An 18,614-nucleotide genomic window follows, 5' to 3' on the forward strand; every position below is an offset into this window, starting at 1 on the left:
GACCTTTTCTCACTCTTGACCTTTATTTTTATTTAACTGCCATTTCAAATGCACCACTTTTCTTTAGTATCCCCCAATTAGATTTCTCCTCTAAGATCCTCTCTCCTCAAGATCTTTATGTACTTTTTGCAGATTGGTTTCCTATTTATAGGCACACTTCCATCCTCTAGCACGTTTAATTTACCAGTCTGACAACACTCACTTTCTCCAGTATTCCCTGCACATTCCAGGAAATCCTTTCCTGACTCAGAGATTGCCAGACTAATGCAGGAAGCAGTGTACTTCTTTTAAGCACAAAAAGCCTTGACTCAACAGAACAGTACTATGATCTCCAATCTTCACTAAAAGCAAGGTGAGTATTTATCTAGGTAAGTCTTGAAAATCTGTCCATTTATTAGGGTTTTCACTCTAATAAATATCACAGGAGTGAAGGAGAGCCTTCTTAACAACTAAGTTTAAAATGCACTGCAAATCACTATCATGGCTACCAGCCAGTAGCTTTTTCAGGGTCAAACTAGTCACTCCTGCCAGCAATTTGCAACGACAACTAGAAACACACAGAACTATTTTTGCATATTAAACTCCTATTATGGAAGGTTTGGGGATTTTTAAGATATGCAGTGAACAGGAAACCAGATCTGTCCTTAACCTCCTGGCTCAGAACCAGCCTTGCCAAACTCAGAAGAACACACACCATCAGCACAGTATATGAACAAAAGAGAAAGTGCATGTGACAGACATGAAGTTACAGTGCTATAAATTTTCTTTTGACAAATACTTTACAGTTGGTTTACTGACTGGGAATGTGCTGACTGAATTCTAAGTGAAATGTCATATGTTGGTTAAAATTTTGGCATTCCTCTGTATTAGGCATCAATGCCGAAATCGAGCCCTGTATTACACAGATATTAACAATACACTTTTCTAGAAAAGAGTTTTCAAATCTCAAAAGCCTCAGGAGAAATCCCCACAACACAGCCATTCTGTCAAAAGTATAGGCAGCCATCATTTCAAGTAGGAAAAGAAACTGGGCTCACTTGTTTATCCTGCATCTTGTTTGTTCCAAAGCAATTATCTGAATGAAGAAATTACTTGCCTGCCCACGATCACAGCAGACTTAGGGCTTGCCAACTGCCGTCTTCTGGAATTCATTCAGCCAACACTGTCACACGCTTTAAGCACATCCTCAAATCTTGGCCAGATACAACTGAATGTTAGTTTTGTTTTGCTTTGTTACTCCCCAACAGAAAACACCACAGTTAAACTATTAATGAATTTCCTGTAATAATAGCTTCCTTAAAATGTATTTCCTGATATAGTAACTCAGTATAGCTTCTCATTGTGAGGGAAAAGAGAAAAAAAATCAAAATATTAGTGCCCCCAGGAATGTTCAAAACAACACTTCAATTTTGATGGCAATGCTCTTCCTCTTCATGGCTTTCACATTAGATCATTCCCATTTCTGATCAATAAGCAAAATGATTGGCATTGTTTCACAATAAACTGGTAAATAACATGTTACACATATAGCTCATGAAAATGCATTCACCATATATAGGACAAATTCATCCATCTCTACAGAGAGAACTTACAGCTCTTGTGCATGAAAAGCAGGACACAAAGATGGATGTTATTTCAGAATTAAGGATTAATTTCTGTTGAAAAACCCTCATACCAAAATTTACAGTAATTCAACACTGCTGTAAGCTTAGCCAATACTGAGCTATATAATTAAGCACAAACTATTAACCTATTAAAATGCACCAAAGAATAGCAACTAGCTTTCAGTAACTAATGCAAATGCCCCTGAAATACAAAATTAGGTGCTACTGTAAGTACTGATGACACTGACCATGCCCTTGGAATCTTACCCTCTTTTTTTTTTAAAGCCTGATGAAATGCATCCCCTAGAAAGCAGCTGCAGAACACAATCAACAATCAACATGAGCTCATTCAACATATTTATCATTCTAATATACTGCAACATATTTATCATTCTAATATACTGCAGATCAAATTGACAGCAGAGCCAACTGTAAAGACTGAGTAACATTTTTCACTTTGAGACTTTACATTCTGTTGAGCTAGAATTTAACTGCATGGACCGAATACCAAAGGTCTTCGCAGACATTCAGTGAACAATATCAAATTCTGCAAACATTTTATTTACTAAAATTGTGGAAGAAAAATTATAGCAGACCAGTATGTGTCAACCTTCTCCTTAACTCATTATTTTAAAGGTCTTTTGCACTGTTCTATGATTTTAATTCAATCTCCTTGGGTTTACATCCAACAAAGCAACTAACATGACTGAAGAGTTTTTTTTCCATGTAGACTTTGCCTCAAAATTGCCACTGTTTTCTTACTGAAATCAAAATGGGGTTTTTCCTGTATTCTTCAGGTGTAGGATATAAGCCTTCTTCTCTGAATACACTCTTCCAACTCTGCTCTGCAAACACTATTATCAATACATTGAGCATTTCCTCTCATACTCATTACTGCACACATTCAAATTACTACACAGTCCCCTTTTACTTCTACCATAGAGCCACTGAATGAAAAAAAAAAAAAAAAAAAAAAAAAAAAAAAAAAAAACCAACAGAAAAAAAAATAAAGAAAAGAGGGGCTGGTAAATGATTATGTATGCTTACATTTTCAGGCACAGAAACCAGCAAACAATCCCCAGCCTTCTTTAAAAATTACCTTAGCTCTCATTTGCACTATATTTTACAGTCACAAACAAAAATTCAATTCCTTCTTTTTTAGAAACTCTGTTTTTTGAGCACTAATTGTTTTTTAATTTATTTGTTTTTATTTTGTAAGGTAAGAGAGCAGTTGTATCTTCTCAGTTTCCAGTGAAGGGTGAAACACAGCAGACATAAACCTGGATTTCCAGAACTCCCTAGCTAGCACTTTAGTTCCTGATCCCTCTTCCATCTCAATATCCATCCAAGCCTGACCAATGAGTTCATTGTCACATAATCCCTACACCATTCCCAGATTTCACTGTATTATGACATTCTGCATCTTCTGCTTAAATGTTGGTTTCGTAGTTTTATGCTTCTCATTAGTCAATAATCCTCATAAGAAGCAAAGATGTATGAACTTAACTTGAACTGATCCTCTATTCCTTTCAAAAAAAAAAAAAAAAGCCTAAGTGAAAATAAGATTAATAATAAAACAGACTGTAATATTTCAAAGATGAAAAATCACTCTGTGTGTTATCAACATGACCTGATGTAAATCACTGCCAAATCTGATTTTATTTAATATATCCCCTTACTAAAGCGAAAGGAGGGAAAACTGCATCCCTGGGAGACATGGCTTTCTTAAATTGTCTTATAAAATATCGTAAAGAATGTACGTTTTGACAAAGAAGAATAACTTTATTCCGCCCTGAGAGTCACTGATGAGATGGCAGTTCACAGAAAATGTCTCAAGTTACGTAACTCCTTCAGGTTTCTCCCACATTCAGTGAGATAAAATTTATAACAAATGGAACACTACTCCTTTTATCAAACATGATTTATTACTGTATGGCAATATTGTAATATAGATGAATATCTAGTAAGATTGATCCCTCATAGCCTAAAAAAGCAAAATACTCATACAATCCACAAAACTCTACTCAAACTTATAGCCAGGAATTAAACATGTAAAAGCAAGAACATTGAATTAATAATGAAATAGAGGATGCAGCCTTCATTAAAATCTTCAAGGACAAATTGGGAAATAAAAAAAATGGAAAGAAAATCTTACTGGCTATCACAATTACAGGTTAGAAACACTTATGTATTAGTTTGTTTATAAATGTATGTGTGTGTCTGTGCACATACACACATCTATACACACACCAAATACTTGCATCCACATTTGTATATATATGGATAAAAACACCTGAAGTCTGAAAGCACTAGGATCCCAAACATTCTCCCTCCTGTCTCACACTCACATTTCACTCCATTTTCACATTTCTTCAGTGCACACAACTGTCACACTACTTGTCTGAACAGCAGAATTGCAGTGAAAAATTTAGGTCACACACTTTCCTTTAGCCTCCACTTTTTCGAAGACTTTCCCAACCACAGACAAGGCTTGGGTTTCTGGAGGCAACATATTACTCACCCTGTGATTACAAAACTGTAACAATTACCTTGTTATTCTAAAATTGCTTTGCCAGTAAACAAACAAAATAAGATTTGCAAAGTTCGTTCACTATAATTACTAACAGACACCTCCTGATCCTTATTTGCAAGGAGCATACAATGAGCAGCAGTACAAAACAGGATTTTAATATTTCTTCATATTTTAGAAAATTAGCTTTTCATATTTGAAGAAAGCAGGTATCTTGTTAAAGAGTAATGCCTTCATCTGACAAATGTGTCAGGACTGCATTGCAAGAGAGGTTGCTCTAATGAAATACAAACCAAACTACATCTTCACTTCTATACAGACTAATGGGTACATTTCTGCTACCAAATACTAAATTTAAATGTATTTCAATTGTCGAGAATACAAAGTCATTGAAATTTTGCAGAGCTTTCATTTCAGTAAGTGAGGCAAGCTATCACACTTTCAAAGAAAAACTGCTAACACAGCTACTAAAGTAGTAGTTGCAATAGATAGCTATCCACAGCTATCATTGCACTTCAAGCCATAGCAAAATGGTAAATTTTAATGCAAAAACATTGGAAAGGGCATTGATTCAGAAGTACCAGAATAGCTAGTCATTGGCCAGTGACAGTGCAAGATGCTGAATGCAACGCAGGCAGCAGAAGAGTGAAGAAGCAAGAAACAGTTCTGAGAGCCTTCAATGATAGTACTAAGGGACACTTACTGCTGTCACAGTTCCTGGATGGAGGCGCAGACTGTACCTACTTACCATAGCTGTTTCCAAAATGTCATGATCTAGTCATTAGAGAAGTAATTTTGAAAAGATCGAAAGATCAAAGCTCCCATCTCAATAAAAGACTAAGGAAATGGCAATTGAAGCAAGAAGTTTAGGTAGACAAACCCACAGTTCATAAAAACCCAGCATCATTCATCCTTAAAACAGTGAACATAGCCAAAATAAACACATATACAACCTGAAATATCTTTGTCAGTTTTAAGGTTTGGCTGGCAACATTTGACAAACCAAGACAATGAAAACACCTTCTTTGCTTCAGTCCATAACAGCTCTTTTTTTTTCTCCAAGACATAATTTTCCCTATTATTAAATATTTGTTTTCATTTTTAATTCCCCCATTTCATTTTTTCTGCTATCAAAGCACCAACTTTAAAAATGCAATGACTAACCAAGGAGACCTTGTAGCTGCAATGTATCAAACCAGTTTTGTTGACCATTCATAGGTCACTGCACTATCAGCTTCACATGCCTGTTTTGGAGACAAATGACAACCACAGCCATTTCTTTTCCAAGCTGCACAGGTATATCACCTAGGCAATCAGGAAAATAGCTCTGTCTTGCTGTCAAGAGTCTCAATTCTCAAATTTGAAACTATATTCAAACAGTCTCTAATACAGCCAGCAATAAAATTCACTGGCCAAAGGATTAAGATGCCTAAAGAATTTAAATCAATTTAGCATATAGTATTACAAGATAATGAAGAGATAATGAATTATACAGCAAAGCTGATGTTCAACACTACAGTGAAATCCTACACTGTTTGATTTTTACCCTAAAAAAAAAGTTTATGTTATTTATTATATGTCTTTTACTATATATGCTTTTGTTTTTAAACGATGAAAATATGAAACACCATCATTACTAAATAAAAGGACTTGATTTTCCATTGTAAGGGAAAGAAGGTAAGGTTGGAAAACCAGAACTTACTTCTTTAGGATAGGATGGATTCTTTCAGTTGGAAGGGTCCTACAACAATCATCAAGTCCAACTGCTTGACCACTTCACAGCTGAATCCACAGTTAAAACATGGTTTTAAGGGCAGCTAAATCCACAGTTAAAACATGGTTTTAAGGGCATTGCCCAAATTCCTCTTGAACACTGACAGTCTTGCGACATTGACCACTTCTCTAGGAAGCTCGTTCCAGTGCGTGACCACCCTCTCAGTAAAGAAATGCTTCCTAGCATCCAGCCTAAACTTCTGACACAGCTTTGAACCATTCCCACATCCTATTACTGGGTACCAGGAGATCAGCACCTCCCTCTCCACCTTCCCTTCTCAGAAAGCTGTAGAAAGTCCTAACTCCACCTCAACCGAGTTATTTACAACTTTTTAAAATAATTTTGCAGACCAAGGGAAGAATGTCCAAGGTGAAATTCAGATGTGTTTGTGCATCAATTACATCCTAAAATTCAAATGAAAATCTGATGGTAGGTATCAGATCTAGAACTGCAAATGCAAGAAAATTTATTTCCCAAATGAGATCAGAAACCAGGAAGACAAATAAGGTTCTTCTCCAAACCATATCTGGATTAAACTTAGACTACTTAGAAAAATTCCTGTCACAAAAAAGACCTGTGTAACACTTTTGATGATACTAATACAAATATGAAAATTATCTCTTTCAGCTTTTAACAATTATCCTGTGAAAATGATAATACTCCTGAAACCAATTATTAAACATAATTGCCATTCATATTAGTAGGATTACCAATTACAGCCAATAAAGACTATTGATCACTTGAAAAGTTCAGAGAATTTTTAAATACAAGTAAAAACAAGGACTATTGAGGACATCTCCTTTGATATTGTGTAAGAACTAAAGAAAATTTATACCCAGATATTTGTACACTTCAAAAATATTTTTACATTTTCCTGTAATAATTCCTGCATCTACATTAATAAAAACATTGATGTTTTGTTACTGCACAGGCTTTATATAAAATAATAATTACTACATATTTTATTATCCTCAATCTTATAGTTCAGAGCATAAAAAAGCCTAATATATTTTGTGAATGTTCACAATCTGAGAAATTACTAGGCCAAGAGGAATGTGACTAGAAGGCACTGTTATTCCCCCACCCCTTAAGAGTGCCCAGCAGCAGCAGGGTGCTGCTGGGGATGGTTAAACTCTTGCTCAGGGCTGAGCAGCCACCAACACAGTTCCCTGGCAGAACTGTCAGGGAATCAGCCTGTGCTCTGCATTATGGCTACAACATGTACCCAGCACTTCACAGCACTGTTCCACAGCCCCCTCTTTCAACTCTACTACATTTCATCTTCTCCAATGCAATTTTCTCTGCCATTAACTGAGTTTCACTATTTGATTTCTGTTGCTCTGAAATCCCAGGTACTATCAGATCCCTAATATTGGAATAGCCTTGTGCTTTTATCAAAGCAAGCACTTTTATGGAGTGAAAGTCATTGCAAAAGAAGAATTATTTCACTTAGGATAATAATTAAACAGTTTAAAAGAAGTTTACTGCTATATATCTACTATATCTTTAGTACTCTAAAAATTATCCAAACCAAATGCATAATCTTCAAGGGATATTTACCCTTTTATAAAAAATAGGCAGAGTGGAAAAATGTAATTCTCTATGCTATGCACTAATGAAAATGTAAACACTTTAAACTATACTTATTTAAAACTATGCTTATTTCAGAAACAAGCTTAGATCATATTGCGTGTCATACTTCATGCATATTAATAAACTCTACCACACTATTCTGCATTGGGCTAAGAGATTGTACTCTGTTTACAGCCTTTTGCTGGAATACATCAAAGAACCAATATCTAAGTTTCACCTAGAAACACTAAGAAACTACAAAAGGCTGTCTGTAACAAGACAGAACTGAATTATCACAGTACTGTAATAATTAAACCTACTGGTAAAAAGACCAAAACCACAGCAACACCTCAGAATTTTCAACTTAAAAGCAGCAGGGGGAATAAGAACACACTACTATAATACATAATTATATGATTTGATTTTTAAGCTTCAAGCTACCACTTCAGTCAGGAAATCTGTAAAGCAAATCACGAATCACAAGACATTGTATTTCATGTGATTAGATGGCATTCTATTTCTAACACTTCAGATTAACAGATGGAAGTGGAGTTTTTCTTAGTTTTTCTTTCAAAACTGCTTTAGTCATCATATAGTACCAACAAAGATGTTAATTAAACAAATTAGTAGAACAAAACAAAAAACATGTGATTCATGTTCATTCTCTACAGCTATTTCTATAGCATCTGATAAAATTACCATTTAGTTATACCAACATATACATGTTATATGTATACCGCTACAGGGGAAAAAACGTACCAGGTCATCAGTACAACTTGAATCCCTTTGATCATGTTGATAAATATCACCAAGCTAAATTTATACTACTATGTCCTTGCACATTACCCCAGCTGAATATTTCGTTCACCAGAATAAATTATTTCTGACGTGTGAAATATCCTCATGTTTCAGCCCTCGCGTCAGCGAGAAGGCTCTTTGGAAGTAAGAGCACACGTAAGACTGGACGTAGCTCCCCTATTTCTTCACTGCATAAAATCATTGAATAGCCTTGCTTAGCATTTCTTTAAAATAAAATTTTTATTCCTATGCAATTACTGATTTATACTCAAAAAGTGCTTGTGAAAGAAAAGGAGTATGTAAAGGAACTGTATAACTACAAGAAATACACTAAGTAGACTGACAGCTGATAGCTTGATATTCTGAATATACTACACCCATATTTTATTTGCCTAACTAATTTACTCACAATTTAAAAAAAATTTAAAAAAAAAAAAACTGCAGAAATCCCCACAACTTTTTACACCAAATCGGTAAGCTTATGTAAATCATGCTGACAGAAGTGAGGTCTAAAGAAAAGTTTAGTAAAGAGAATTAAAAGTTAACAAACTACCTCCATTGGGTGCTAAATATAGAGAGCATAAACCCTCTCCTTCCAGTCATGGCTGAAGGAAACTTTCCTTCCCTAAGATGAGCCACGAATCTGAATCACAGGACGAGCAGGAACTATCTCCGGAAAAACAAACAGCGCTGAAACAGCACTTAATCATGAGAAGAACTTGTTTCTTCCATCTTAAAACTACTGGAAATAACTTTTATAAGAGATTATTAAAACATTAAAAATTTATAGAGGGAACCTTTCTTCTTCTCTTATTCTTGTACCCCAGCTGCAAGGCACCTTCATAGGAAGAGAACAAAAAATCACGTTCTGCCAATGATCACTAAGGGAGAGAAGGATAGGCAAATTTTGCACAAACTTCTCCTATAGTATATTAAAGTCTCTGCAGTGAAGGATATTAATCCAGGATATTGAATTTGTCTGAGTTCTGAACTTTTTTGATTATGGCTTAACACAAATTCACCAAATAAAGAAGAAATGCTGATTTCTTCACAGGGTATTGATTGATATATGTACTTTGGACTAAATACCAAACACCTTAAGAATAAAAGGACCTTGAAGATACCAGTTTTCTTGCATCACTTATTTCGTATTCTGACTGCATCACATGATGTGCATGATAACGTGATTCCTCATCTGACAGTAGCACTGAAACCTATACAATATTCATCTTAAGTTGTGAGCTATTCCTCCCACCACCATCTTAATCAGTTTGAGAATAAATTCTCATCCTCAAAGTAAAGCATTTAAGAATTTTATCACTGTAAACAAACATGACAAATACTACATTCTATATTAACTACATAAAAAAGAGAACATTGTCTGCCAGATTTCTCAATTTGAAATATTTCTCACACTGTTACTATATTTGGCTCTGTCTAATTAGCTGATTTCCACTTCCAGTTACACCAAAGCAAATTCAACCTAAGTCCATTAACCAAATTATTTTAGAGCCACTGAAGGACAATCTGGCTGTATGCACATGCACATACCTAATAGCATCTATTTCTGAAATGATAGGGCAGATCATCTCTGGGTCATTTATGTCAGAGCCATGACAAAATCCTTTTCCCAGATGAATAAGTGACAGTGAGAAGGCTGTTTTCAATGGGAAGAGGAAGCGAAGAGCTGGCTTGTTTCCATGGAAACACTAGCAGCATCAGGCAGAACAGCTGTAGAGGAAGAGGCAGAAGTTAGGAAGGAAGAAATCTTGCTGATTTTACCTCACTGATGTCAGTACCATCAGAAACCATCTACACTTAGGGTAGATCAAGCTAGTGGATTATACGTCATGTATTAAGCTAGAATTTCCAATCAGGACCTTTAAAAGCCAGCATGCCAAAAGTAAATTAATAAAAATTACTTACAATGCGATTTAGGCAGCCCATGTATGCATGAAGCTACAGAGTGTATGAATATCTGTAATAGTAATGCACTATGACTTTTGTCATTAGAAACACATCTTGATGTGTCCTTAAAAAAGACACCTCACATGGCATAAATGCTTCAAGCAGAATGACTGCTTCTCACTAATTCCATGTAATTGACTATTTCCCACATATAATTAAATCCAGTGCTTTGATTACCAACAAAAGGAATACCCTCTTTGAAGCATCAACCTTAACTATTTTCTTTGTGCCATTTTCAGACAGATGTCTGCCTAACTAATAATTGAATGGTAAAATCTGAAGTATGCCTGCTTTCCTTGTTGAATAAAAGACAGAGTAAAGATTTACATTTATGTGTTAAAGGGCTTCCTATCAGTTAAAAAGCTAACCTTTGCTATTCACTATTAATCTACAAACATATACTCTGAGATCAATGTACCTCCATCACTCCATTCACAGTATTTCAGACTGATGCAGCAGTGTTATTTCCACCAAAAATAAAACCTGTCTTGCATCAGAACAGACAAAGCCCTAAAAATATAACTCACTTCAGTCATTCACCGTAGTACATGACAGGCTTCCTAAATCAAGGCTTTCTTGACAGGTATCAAAACAGGTATCTAGGTACCTGGAGAAAACATAAGCAAGCCACCAAATAAAGACATAAGTTATCTTTGTTAAGAATGCTCTCCAACATAATTTCTGCATCTTTAGCCTCTCGAGGGAATCTATAAAATCATATTTTTCCCCTCTCCCATCCCACTCATTTCAGCTGATTCTTCACCTCACTGAATGTCCAAAGCTAGATGCAATGGGTGACTGAAAGGAATCTCTGACAATTTAACATCATATAAAGCAGTACAGGGGAGTGATATTTTTTCCCTCCAAAAATATCACCCACTGCTCAAATACAGCTCCCCCCCCAATATCATGATGAAGCAGCATCAGTATTTTTAAGAGTATCCCTCCAAAAATACCCATACTGCTCAAATACAGCTCCCCCCCAATATCATGATGAAGCAGCATCAGTATTTTTAAGAGTACTTGCAGGATGTATCTTGATGCCTCGACTGCAAGGTTTTTGTGCAGTTTGCATTTTGTGCAAGGTTTATTTGCATTGCAGTGAATATTTACTTACAGCAAACTTGACAAATACTTGCTAATTAGGATTTATATTTCCTTGTAAACCAAGTAATGATGATCTTTCCTAGAGATAAAAACCATAGCAAAGGGGCTGTGTAAGTTGCCTTCAGCTGCTACGAACAGCAGTGCCAGCTCAAGTGTCCTGGGCCATGCTGACTCCTGCACTGCTTAACTACCCCACGTGGCAGGTGGTGCCCCTTACCCACGAACAAATTTACAGTCTTCCCAAAACATTAAGGATATATAGCTATGGACTTGATGAATTTCAGGGTCATTTTTGCATTCCTGCACTCAGTACAGGAGTAATCCTTAGGAAAAACCAATGACAAATACTAATTACTTCTTTAAACAGCATCATTTTTCAACTATTATTCAAAAGTAAAAAGGCTTTAGAGGTAATTACTTTGAAATATGATATCTGGGATGAGCACTGGCATTCCAGGTCCTGCTAGACATCTGCAGACACTTTTTGAACTCAGCACTTAATATTGCCTCTTGTGCTTTCTTACAAACTACTTAGATCTATCTTTGCACTTTACTAAAGCAAACAAATATCTGGCACTTAGGAGCCACTGGACACCAAAATCACTTACAGACATTAACCAACAAAACAGTGCACAGGTTTTAGTCAGATAAGAATTAGGTGTCTGTTTCAGAGAGGTTTAAACCAACGCACAAAGATTCAGTCGCCCAGCGCTCCTCCTCCTATGACAGCACCTTATGCCAGTAGATTTCCATATCTACATTAACAGCATTGTGTCAAACAGCCTTTTGTGAATGATCATTCTATTATGCGTGGAGTGAAAGGAGTACGGCTGCACTCTTTAATTTCATTTCACGGTCTATGAAATCCAAAATGGTAATATGAAGACAGAAATGACACTCAGACCTAACTCCTGAACTTGGGAAACAAAGGGAAGTGTTGCAGATTTCAAAGCATTCATATATACATGGATTATATTTCATATTTAGAAGTCCCATGTTTAGTAGATGTCGCTATCTGGCTATCAAATTGCATGTACGAAAAGTTGCATTTTTTAGAATCTCAGCTAAAGTAAACCTTCTTGTCAACAAACTAGTTCCACTATTTATATAACATCACTGAATGGTCTTGCTAGAATAATCTTGTGCGTGCACTATCCCCAAAGAGGTTACCATGGCAACTTATATTTGAATTTCTATAAATTTCTATTTTTAGAGATCACAGTTTCGAATAAAGAAAATCACAGATATTAAGTACCATTTCATTAACAGAAAATATCCCATTTTTATCAGCATCATAATTCCCAAAAAAGACACTAGTGAACCTAAATCAGTAATGCTATAAGAAAATAATTACCACAGTTCTTAGGAAAGTTTATCACTAAGCAGCCCCACCATAATCTCAGCGGTGTATGAGTCAGTAACTAACACTGTGAGGCAAAGACTGATGTTCGCAGAGTTTTGTCTTGATTTCACTCAAATGTTTTTAGAGTTAGTCATCATCTCAGCTGACATAAAACAAGAGTGCATTTGCCAGAATACTGAGAAAATAAGGGTTCTTGTTTCAGGCGTGGAAAAACATAATGTCTCGGTTCCAAACTAAGGTTACCATCAGCTTAAATTACTGTGTTCAAGAGTGCTTACTCAGTGCATGCGACTCTTTAAATACAAATTCACTTTAATGCTTTAAAACTCACCAGAAATTCTTGAAGTTGCCTCCCTACCTGAAAGATCAAGTATAGCTCTTCAGAAAATGAAAATACAGATTTAGACAATGTTATGGTTCTGACACTGCCTTATTCTGGCTGCCTGGGTTTGAAATCAGAATAAAGTCTTTAAAACCAGTTAAGTTATTAAAAGGTAAATACTCCATCTTCTAAAAGATTAATATTGCCATGCTGCAATTTCCTACTACAGTGTTAATTACAGTATTCATTTTGCAAACTTGAAATATCTTCACCCAAGCTACTAATAGTTCAGGATGACCCAGTACAGATGGAAAATTTGCAATGTAAGTGCCTACAGCTTCTGTCAAAGACTGGACTGAAAACCCAACTTCAACTCCAAGGCACAACAGCATGCCTACCTTCCTACTTCTCTTGGTATCTTCCATCTAACATTTACTCCGTACTCCTCAGTTCCCCAGCAAAGTTGAGCATGAAGATTCTCTGTCATAAAAGCTGCAGTTTTGACACTGTCAGCAACTTTCCACAAGACAGTCAGGGAAAGAAGACCTGCAGGGCAATCACTGCACACACTACAGTCTGTCAGGTAACTGACAGCCAAATTTCCTTTAGGATCCCAACAGCTGAGATGTGAGATGTGGGTATGTCACTGAGGAGCAAAGATAGACACTTCTCTAGCTTTTCTTCAGAACCCATTCTTTATTAAAAACATACTTTAAGAATCAACTGGAGCCAGGTGTTGAGGGAAAACATACTGGTAGGCAACCTTCAAAAACATAAACAATGTTGGCACTCAGTAAGTGACAGTAGTAAGTGTGATTTACTTTATTTTGTATGTTTTACTTTCTGTTTAACTTACCTCAATAAGCTCATAGGGTGAGCGGGCAGAAACTGCATCATGCCATGGGGTACAATCCCAGAAGTCACTAAACTATACACTTAAGTGCACATCTGTGAGACTGCCAGCAGGATCAGTGGAACTGATTAGGAGATTACACCCACCATAACCTCACTTTCTGCAGAATGAGGTTCAGCTCTGAATACTTTGTGGAAATCCTGATAAAGATGCCACAAAATACTTATTGCCATTTTATAATCAAGCATTTCCTGTTACAAGTCCTTTGTTTTGTATTGCAGGGAGGATTTGCTGGTGGTTGCTGTTCTGGTTAAATTAGAGACACCACTGCATATTTCTCTCAAAGGAATTACAACCATTTGTTTGCTCCAAAGCCCTGAGTTAGAAAGCGAACCCTCATCACCACTGACAACTGCAATGAAAAGACAGAACTAAAATCCAACTCATCAAAGTATAAAGTAGTGAGCATAAAAACCTAAAATCCCTATGTAAGTAAAAGGAAGTCGGTATGATCACTTACTGTCTTGTCCCCAGTCCCTCAGTCACTGAGCCCGCCAGGGTCACCCTGAGAAATCAACGGAGGATGAGCCAGGGTGACTCCCTGTCACATTTACTTTGTTGAACAGGGATCACCTACCAGTGCAGACAGAGCAAAGCCCAGAACGGACTGAGGTCGCTCTTCTGTGTCACTGTCACCACCTGACCCCAAATCTGAGACCTCAGACCAGCTGCCCTGGCCCCAAATACACATTCATGCAGGCGCTCAGGGAGTATGAGGGCGCCTTGGGGCTGTTCCTGCTCACACCCACACACAAAGAGGTCCACCAGTGAGTCACCCCCTCCACACACAGTCCAGGGATTGATTATGGCTCCCTTGCAGGCTTTTCGGGGCACAGCTCCCACCTCACCCCCGTACACTCCCACGGGAAGGATGGCAGCGGGACCCCCGTGCTGCCTGGCACTGCCTGCAGATGTGCAGGGGACAAGCACCGCCACCCCCCGTGGACCGATGTCGCCCCTTGCAGTGGCCCACCAAAGCATCACTTCTTCAGGCACACCCCAAGCGGGGCTCGCTTCCCCGTGATGCCGGCTCCCGCTCGGGGACCCCAGCAGCCCCTCGGCGTCCCCAGCGCCCGCTGGGAGCGCCGGCCGGCGGCGCTTACCCTGGCGGCACGGGAGGAGTAAGGGTCCTCGAAGAGCGCCCAGACACGGGGCTGCAGCCGCCGCCAGCGCCCGCCCTTGCCCTCGGCGGCCGCCCCCACGTCCTCGATGCCCAGTCTCTTGGCGGCCAAGTCGTCGTCGTCGCCGTCGGGGGGCGGCTCGCCCGTCAGCAGGTCGGGTGCCTCGAAGATGTCGAGGGCCTCCTCGGCGTCGCGGTGCTGGCGGTAGGTCATCCAGCAGCAGGGCTCCACGTCGGTCTCGTCGATGCCCCAAAAGGCCAGCTCCTCCTCGAAGAGCGGCCCGCAGACGTCGGCGGGGCAGTGCAGCTTGCCGGTGCGGTAGTAGTTGAGTACATAGGCGAAGACCCCCGGGTGCCGGTCGAAGAAAAACTCGCTGGCGCCGCCGCTGCCCCGGGGGCTGCAGCCGCTGCCGGGCTCGGGGCAGCCGCCCGCCGGAGGCGGCGGCGGGTTGGGGGGCGGCGGCGGCTCCTCGCCGCCCGGGGACTCGCTCTGGGACTCGCAGGCGAGCAGAGCCAGGCGGGTCCCCGGCAGGGTCTTCAGGGTGCTGCGGTAGGTCTCGTGCCGCGTGCCCCCCACGTTGAGGATCACCCTCTCGTTGTCCTCGAGCTTCCCCATCGCTCCGGGTGGGACATGACTGGGGAGAGCGCGGGAGGCGGCGGCGGGGATCGGGAGGGGGGCGCGCCGGTCGCTGGGCGGGGGGCAGCCGATCGCCGGGAGGTCCGTGGGGAACGAGCTTCTGCCTTAAACGCAAACAGAAGAAATCGAGGAGAAGCCCCACAAGCACCACCGTAGGAGGACCGTTCCCCGCGGTCACGGCCTGTCCCGGACCCCTCCCAAGATCTCCCGCGGACCCGCACTCAGGGGAGAGCCCTCCTGGCCCGCCCCACCACCCACCGCCGGCCAGCTCCGCACGCTCCTCCGCGAAGGGCTGTGCCGCCTGCCCGCTCCGGGCACAGCTCCGGGCTGTCTCCCGCTTCCCCTGGAAGCAGGCTACCGAAATGGCACTGCTGCCGCTTCGACCCCGTATGGATCCGCCACCGTCCCCACCCCCTTCTCCCTCGCGGAGCTGTGTGAACCGAGCTGATGGAACATAAAGTGTACGGTTAATTATTTAATGGGCATCTATCTTTTATTGTCCTAACAGCTTAACGAGGGGGAAAAAAGAAGACTTAGATATTTTTTCTCTTCCTCCCCACCCCCACTGTGGCAGGAAGGAAAGGGTTGCTTTTTGGGAAGAAATACAGAGCACCCCATCAGCGCAGGCAGCAGGCATACTCTAGGAAAAGCTATCTGTGTGGAGCTCGGCTCTCTACTTTCTCAGACAAATCACGAAGGCGAGCGCGCATCTCGGGGAAGGGCAGGTGGGATCAGCGCCGCCGCGGGTGCCTCCCGCTCCCCGCCAGCCCCGGCTCCCTCCCGCCGCCCGGCCGCTACCTTTGCCGGAGCAGCGACAGCGGCTTCTGCTCCGGGGCGGGCTCCGGCCCCAGCCGCGCTCCGTGCCGCCCTGCCTGGCGAGACTACTTGTTGTCGCTTCGGGTGTTTCTCCGCCTTCAGGTGGCTGTTTCACCTCCCTCCATGCTCAACTCCGACAGGCGTAACAGCGGCTCCCGCCGCCCGCGCGGAGATCCCGCTCCCCTCATTTTACAGGGGGGATGCGGCCGTTCCACGTCGGGGCTGGGAGCGGGGACCACCGGCGGAGCGCAGAGCCATGAGCGGGGACCGGCACGGCCGTAATCCCAGCGGCGCTCCAGGAAGACGAACCCCAAGGTGAAATCGTACCTCATTTGGGGCCGCAGCTCCGCCCCGGGGCGGGGGCAGGGGCCGCCGAGCCAGCCCTACACACCCCTCCGGTCCCGCGCTACCAGCCTGGGGGGCGCGGGGAGGCGACAGGAAAAACAGGCGCTGCATCTTTCCGAAAAAGACACCACCTCCGCTCCTGATGCATGGACATTTGGTTCACTTAAGTAAAACACGCGGGAAGGGAGCCGGGCTGAGAATAGCTCTTTTTCGGAGAAATGCAGAAAAATCAGCCGTAGCTACAGGTGGCTGCGGAGAGGAGCTGCTCGGCCCACAGGAGAGGGTCACGGAGCGCCCGCAGAGCCCCGGCGGGCGGGGCAGGGAAGGCGGGGGGCCGGGGCACCGCGGCGGCGGCGGGGTTTGGGGGAGCCCCCGACTCGGGGGAGCCCCAGAGCCAGCTCTTGCGCCGGCCGGCAGCGGGGTTTGGGGATCTGGCTTAAGGAGAGGGCATCCAGTTTCCATGTCGGCTAAGAAAAATAAAGAGCAGTGGGTGCACTTCAGACTTTGTGCGCTGCATAGGTGTGAGGTTGGGTGTGGCAGAGAGGATGGAACTTGAGAGTCCCCACTAATATGGGGAAAACCAGTGCCCGTGCGCTATAATATATGAGAGAGTCCCAGATCTCTGCCTCCAAGCCAGCTGAGTTGTTTTCTACAGCCTACACTGCTGCCTGGTTTCATATGAGTTGGTCAAAGGGAAAGAAGCTTCCAGTCCCAAAGAGAAGATATACAACATGAGAGGTGATCCCTCTTCCCGCTTTCTCAAAAGAAAAAGAAAAAAGTCTTCCTCCACGTACAGGGTATTCCCTGGCCTGAAGGAGGGCAATGAGTGGAATAATGGTATCTGAAACATCCTCTTTCTGCATCAGAGCCTTCGGCTGGGCACTTGCTGGCGTCTGGAGGGCAAAGCTCTGCTGGAAGCAATGCTCTGAGGACACTCTGCTTAGACCAGATTGCTTTAACCCAGATCTGTCTATATGTGGCATCCATGATATAAACACAGGCACCCAAAGTAGCAGCAACTTTAAGAAATGGGTTTTGGAAGCTTTCTCCAGATGTACGTTTTGAAGTTCCTAAAAAAAAAGGAGTAAAATCTATCCTGCCAAAGCAGATATAATCAGTTAGTGAAAACCCTTGGAACCAAAATTAATATTCAATTACATAGTTGTAAGTGCAGTGGAAAAGATTCTACTATCCTAATGCCACCTATGGCCTCTCGTGCCATCCTTGATTTTCTTTGTAGTTAGGATTTTTCTGAAAAGGGGACAGAGAAGGAGTGAGTAAGACAAAAGGAATATTCGTTGTCTTCTCTCTGACCTATAAGAGGTTTTTGGAGAAATTCAATACATTAAAGCTCTGCAGCATTAATCCATTATGGAAAACCATAGGGTGGCAGTAGCTGCCAAAACTACACAAACTGTATCATCAGAGAGTACCAGGATTTCCTTCTGAACTGTCAACATCTGCTCAAGTCCCACATCTGTGCCCAAGTTAAGAAGCTGACCCCTCCAAAAAAAAAAAAAAAAAAAAAAAAAAACAGCACAGAAAACAAAAACCAAAAGTCCAACAATAACCAAATCAACAAACCCCCACCCAAACCCAGCCCTGCTAACCACCCCCCCAAAAAACCCCTCACAACCCACCCAAAATCCTAAGAAACCTGAGACTAACAAGGATGGCATCTCATAAACAAAATCTTTACAGTCATTCCTGTAATGGCATTGCCATGAAAAAGGCATTTATTATGA

At 41.3% G+C, this 18,614-nt stretch overlaps 1 protein-coding gene across 4 annotated transcripts in view; it reads right to left on the reverse strand.

The window, feature by feature from the left end:
• The window catches only part of KCNC2 (potassium voltage-gated channel subfamily C member 2), a 100,524-nt gene extending 83,708 nt beyond the window's left edge, over nt 1-16,816 (reverse strand). For 3 of the 4 annotated variants that reach the window (XM_041465671.1, XM_041465669.1, XM_041465672.1), the window contains exons 1-2: nt 16,507-16,816; nt 15,055-15,812 (exon numbers count right to left, since the gene is read on the reverse strand). In XM_041465671.1, coding sequence (XP_041321605.1) covers nt 15,055-15,687 — 633 coding nt within the window. In that variant the 5' untranslated portion in view covers nt 15,688-15,812; nt 16,507-16,816. The remainder of the gene's footprint in view (nt 1-15,054; nt 15,813-16,506) is intronic. The other variant, XM_041465670.1, reaches the window with a different exon arrangement.
• Nucleotides 16,817-18,614: the final 1,798 nt, after the last annotated feature.

This window comes from Pyrgilauda ruficollis, unplaced genomic scaffold (assembly GCF_017590135.1).
Source record: "Pyrgilauda ruficollis isolate IOZ18807 unplaced genomic scaffold, ASM1759013v1 scaffold19, whole genome shotgun sequence".
NCBI lineage: Eukaryota > Metazoa > Chordata > Aves > Passeriformes > Passeridae > Pyrgilauda > Pyrgilauda ruficollis.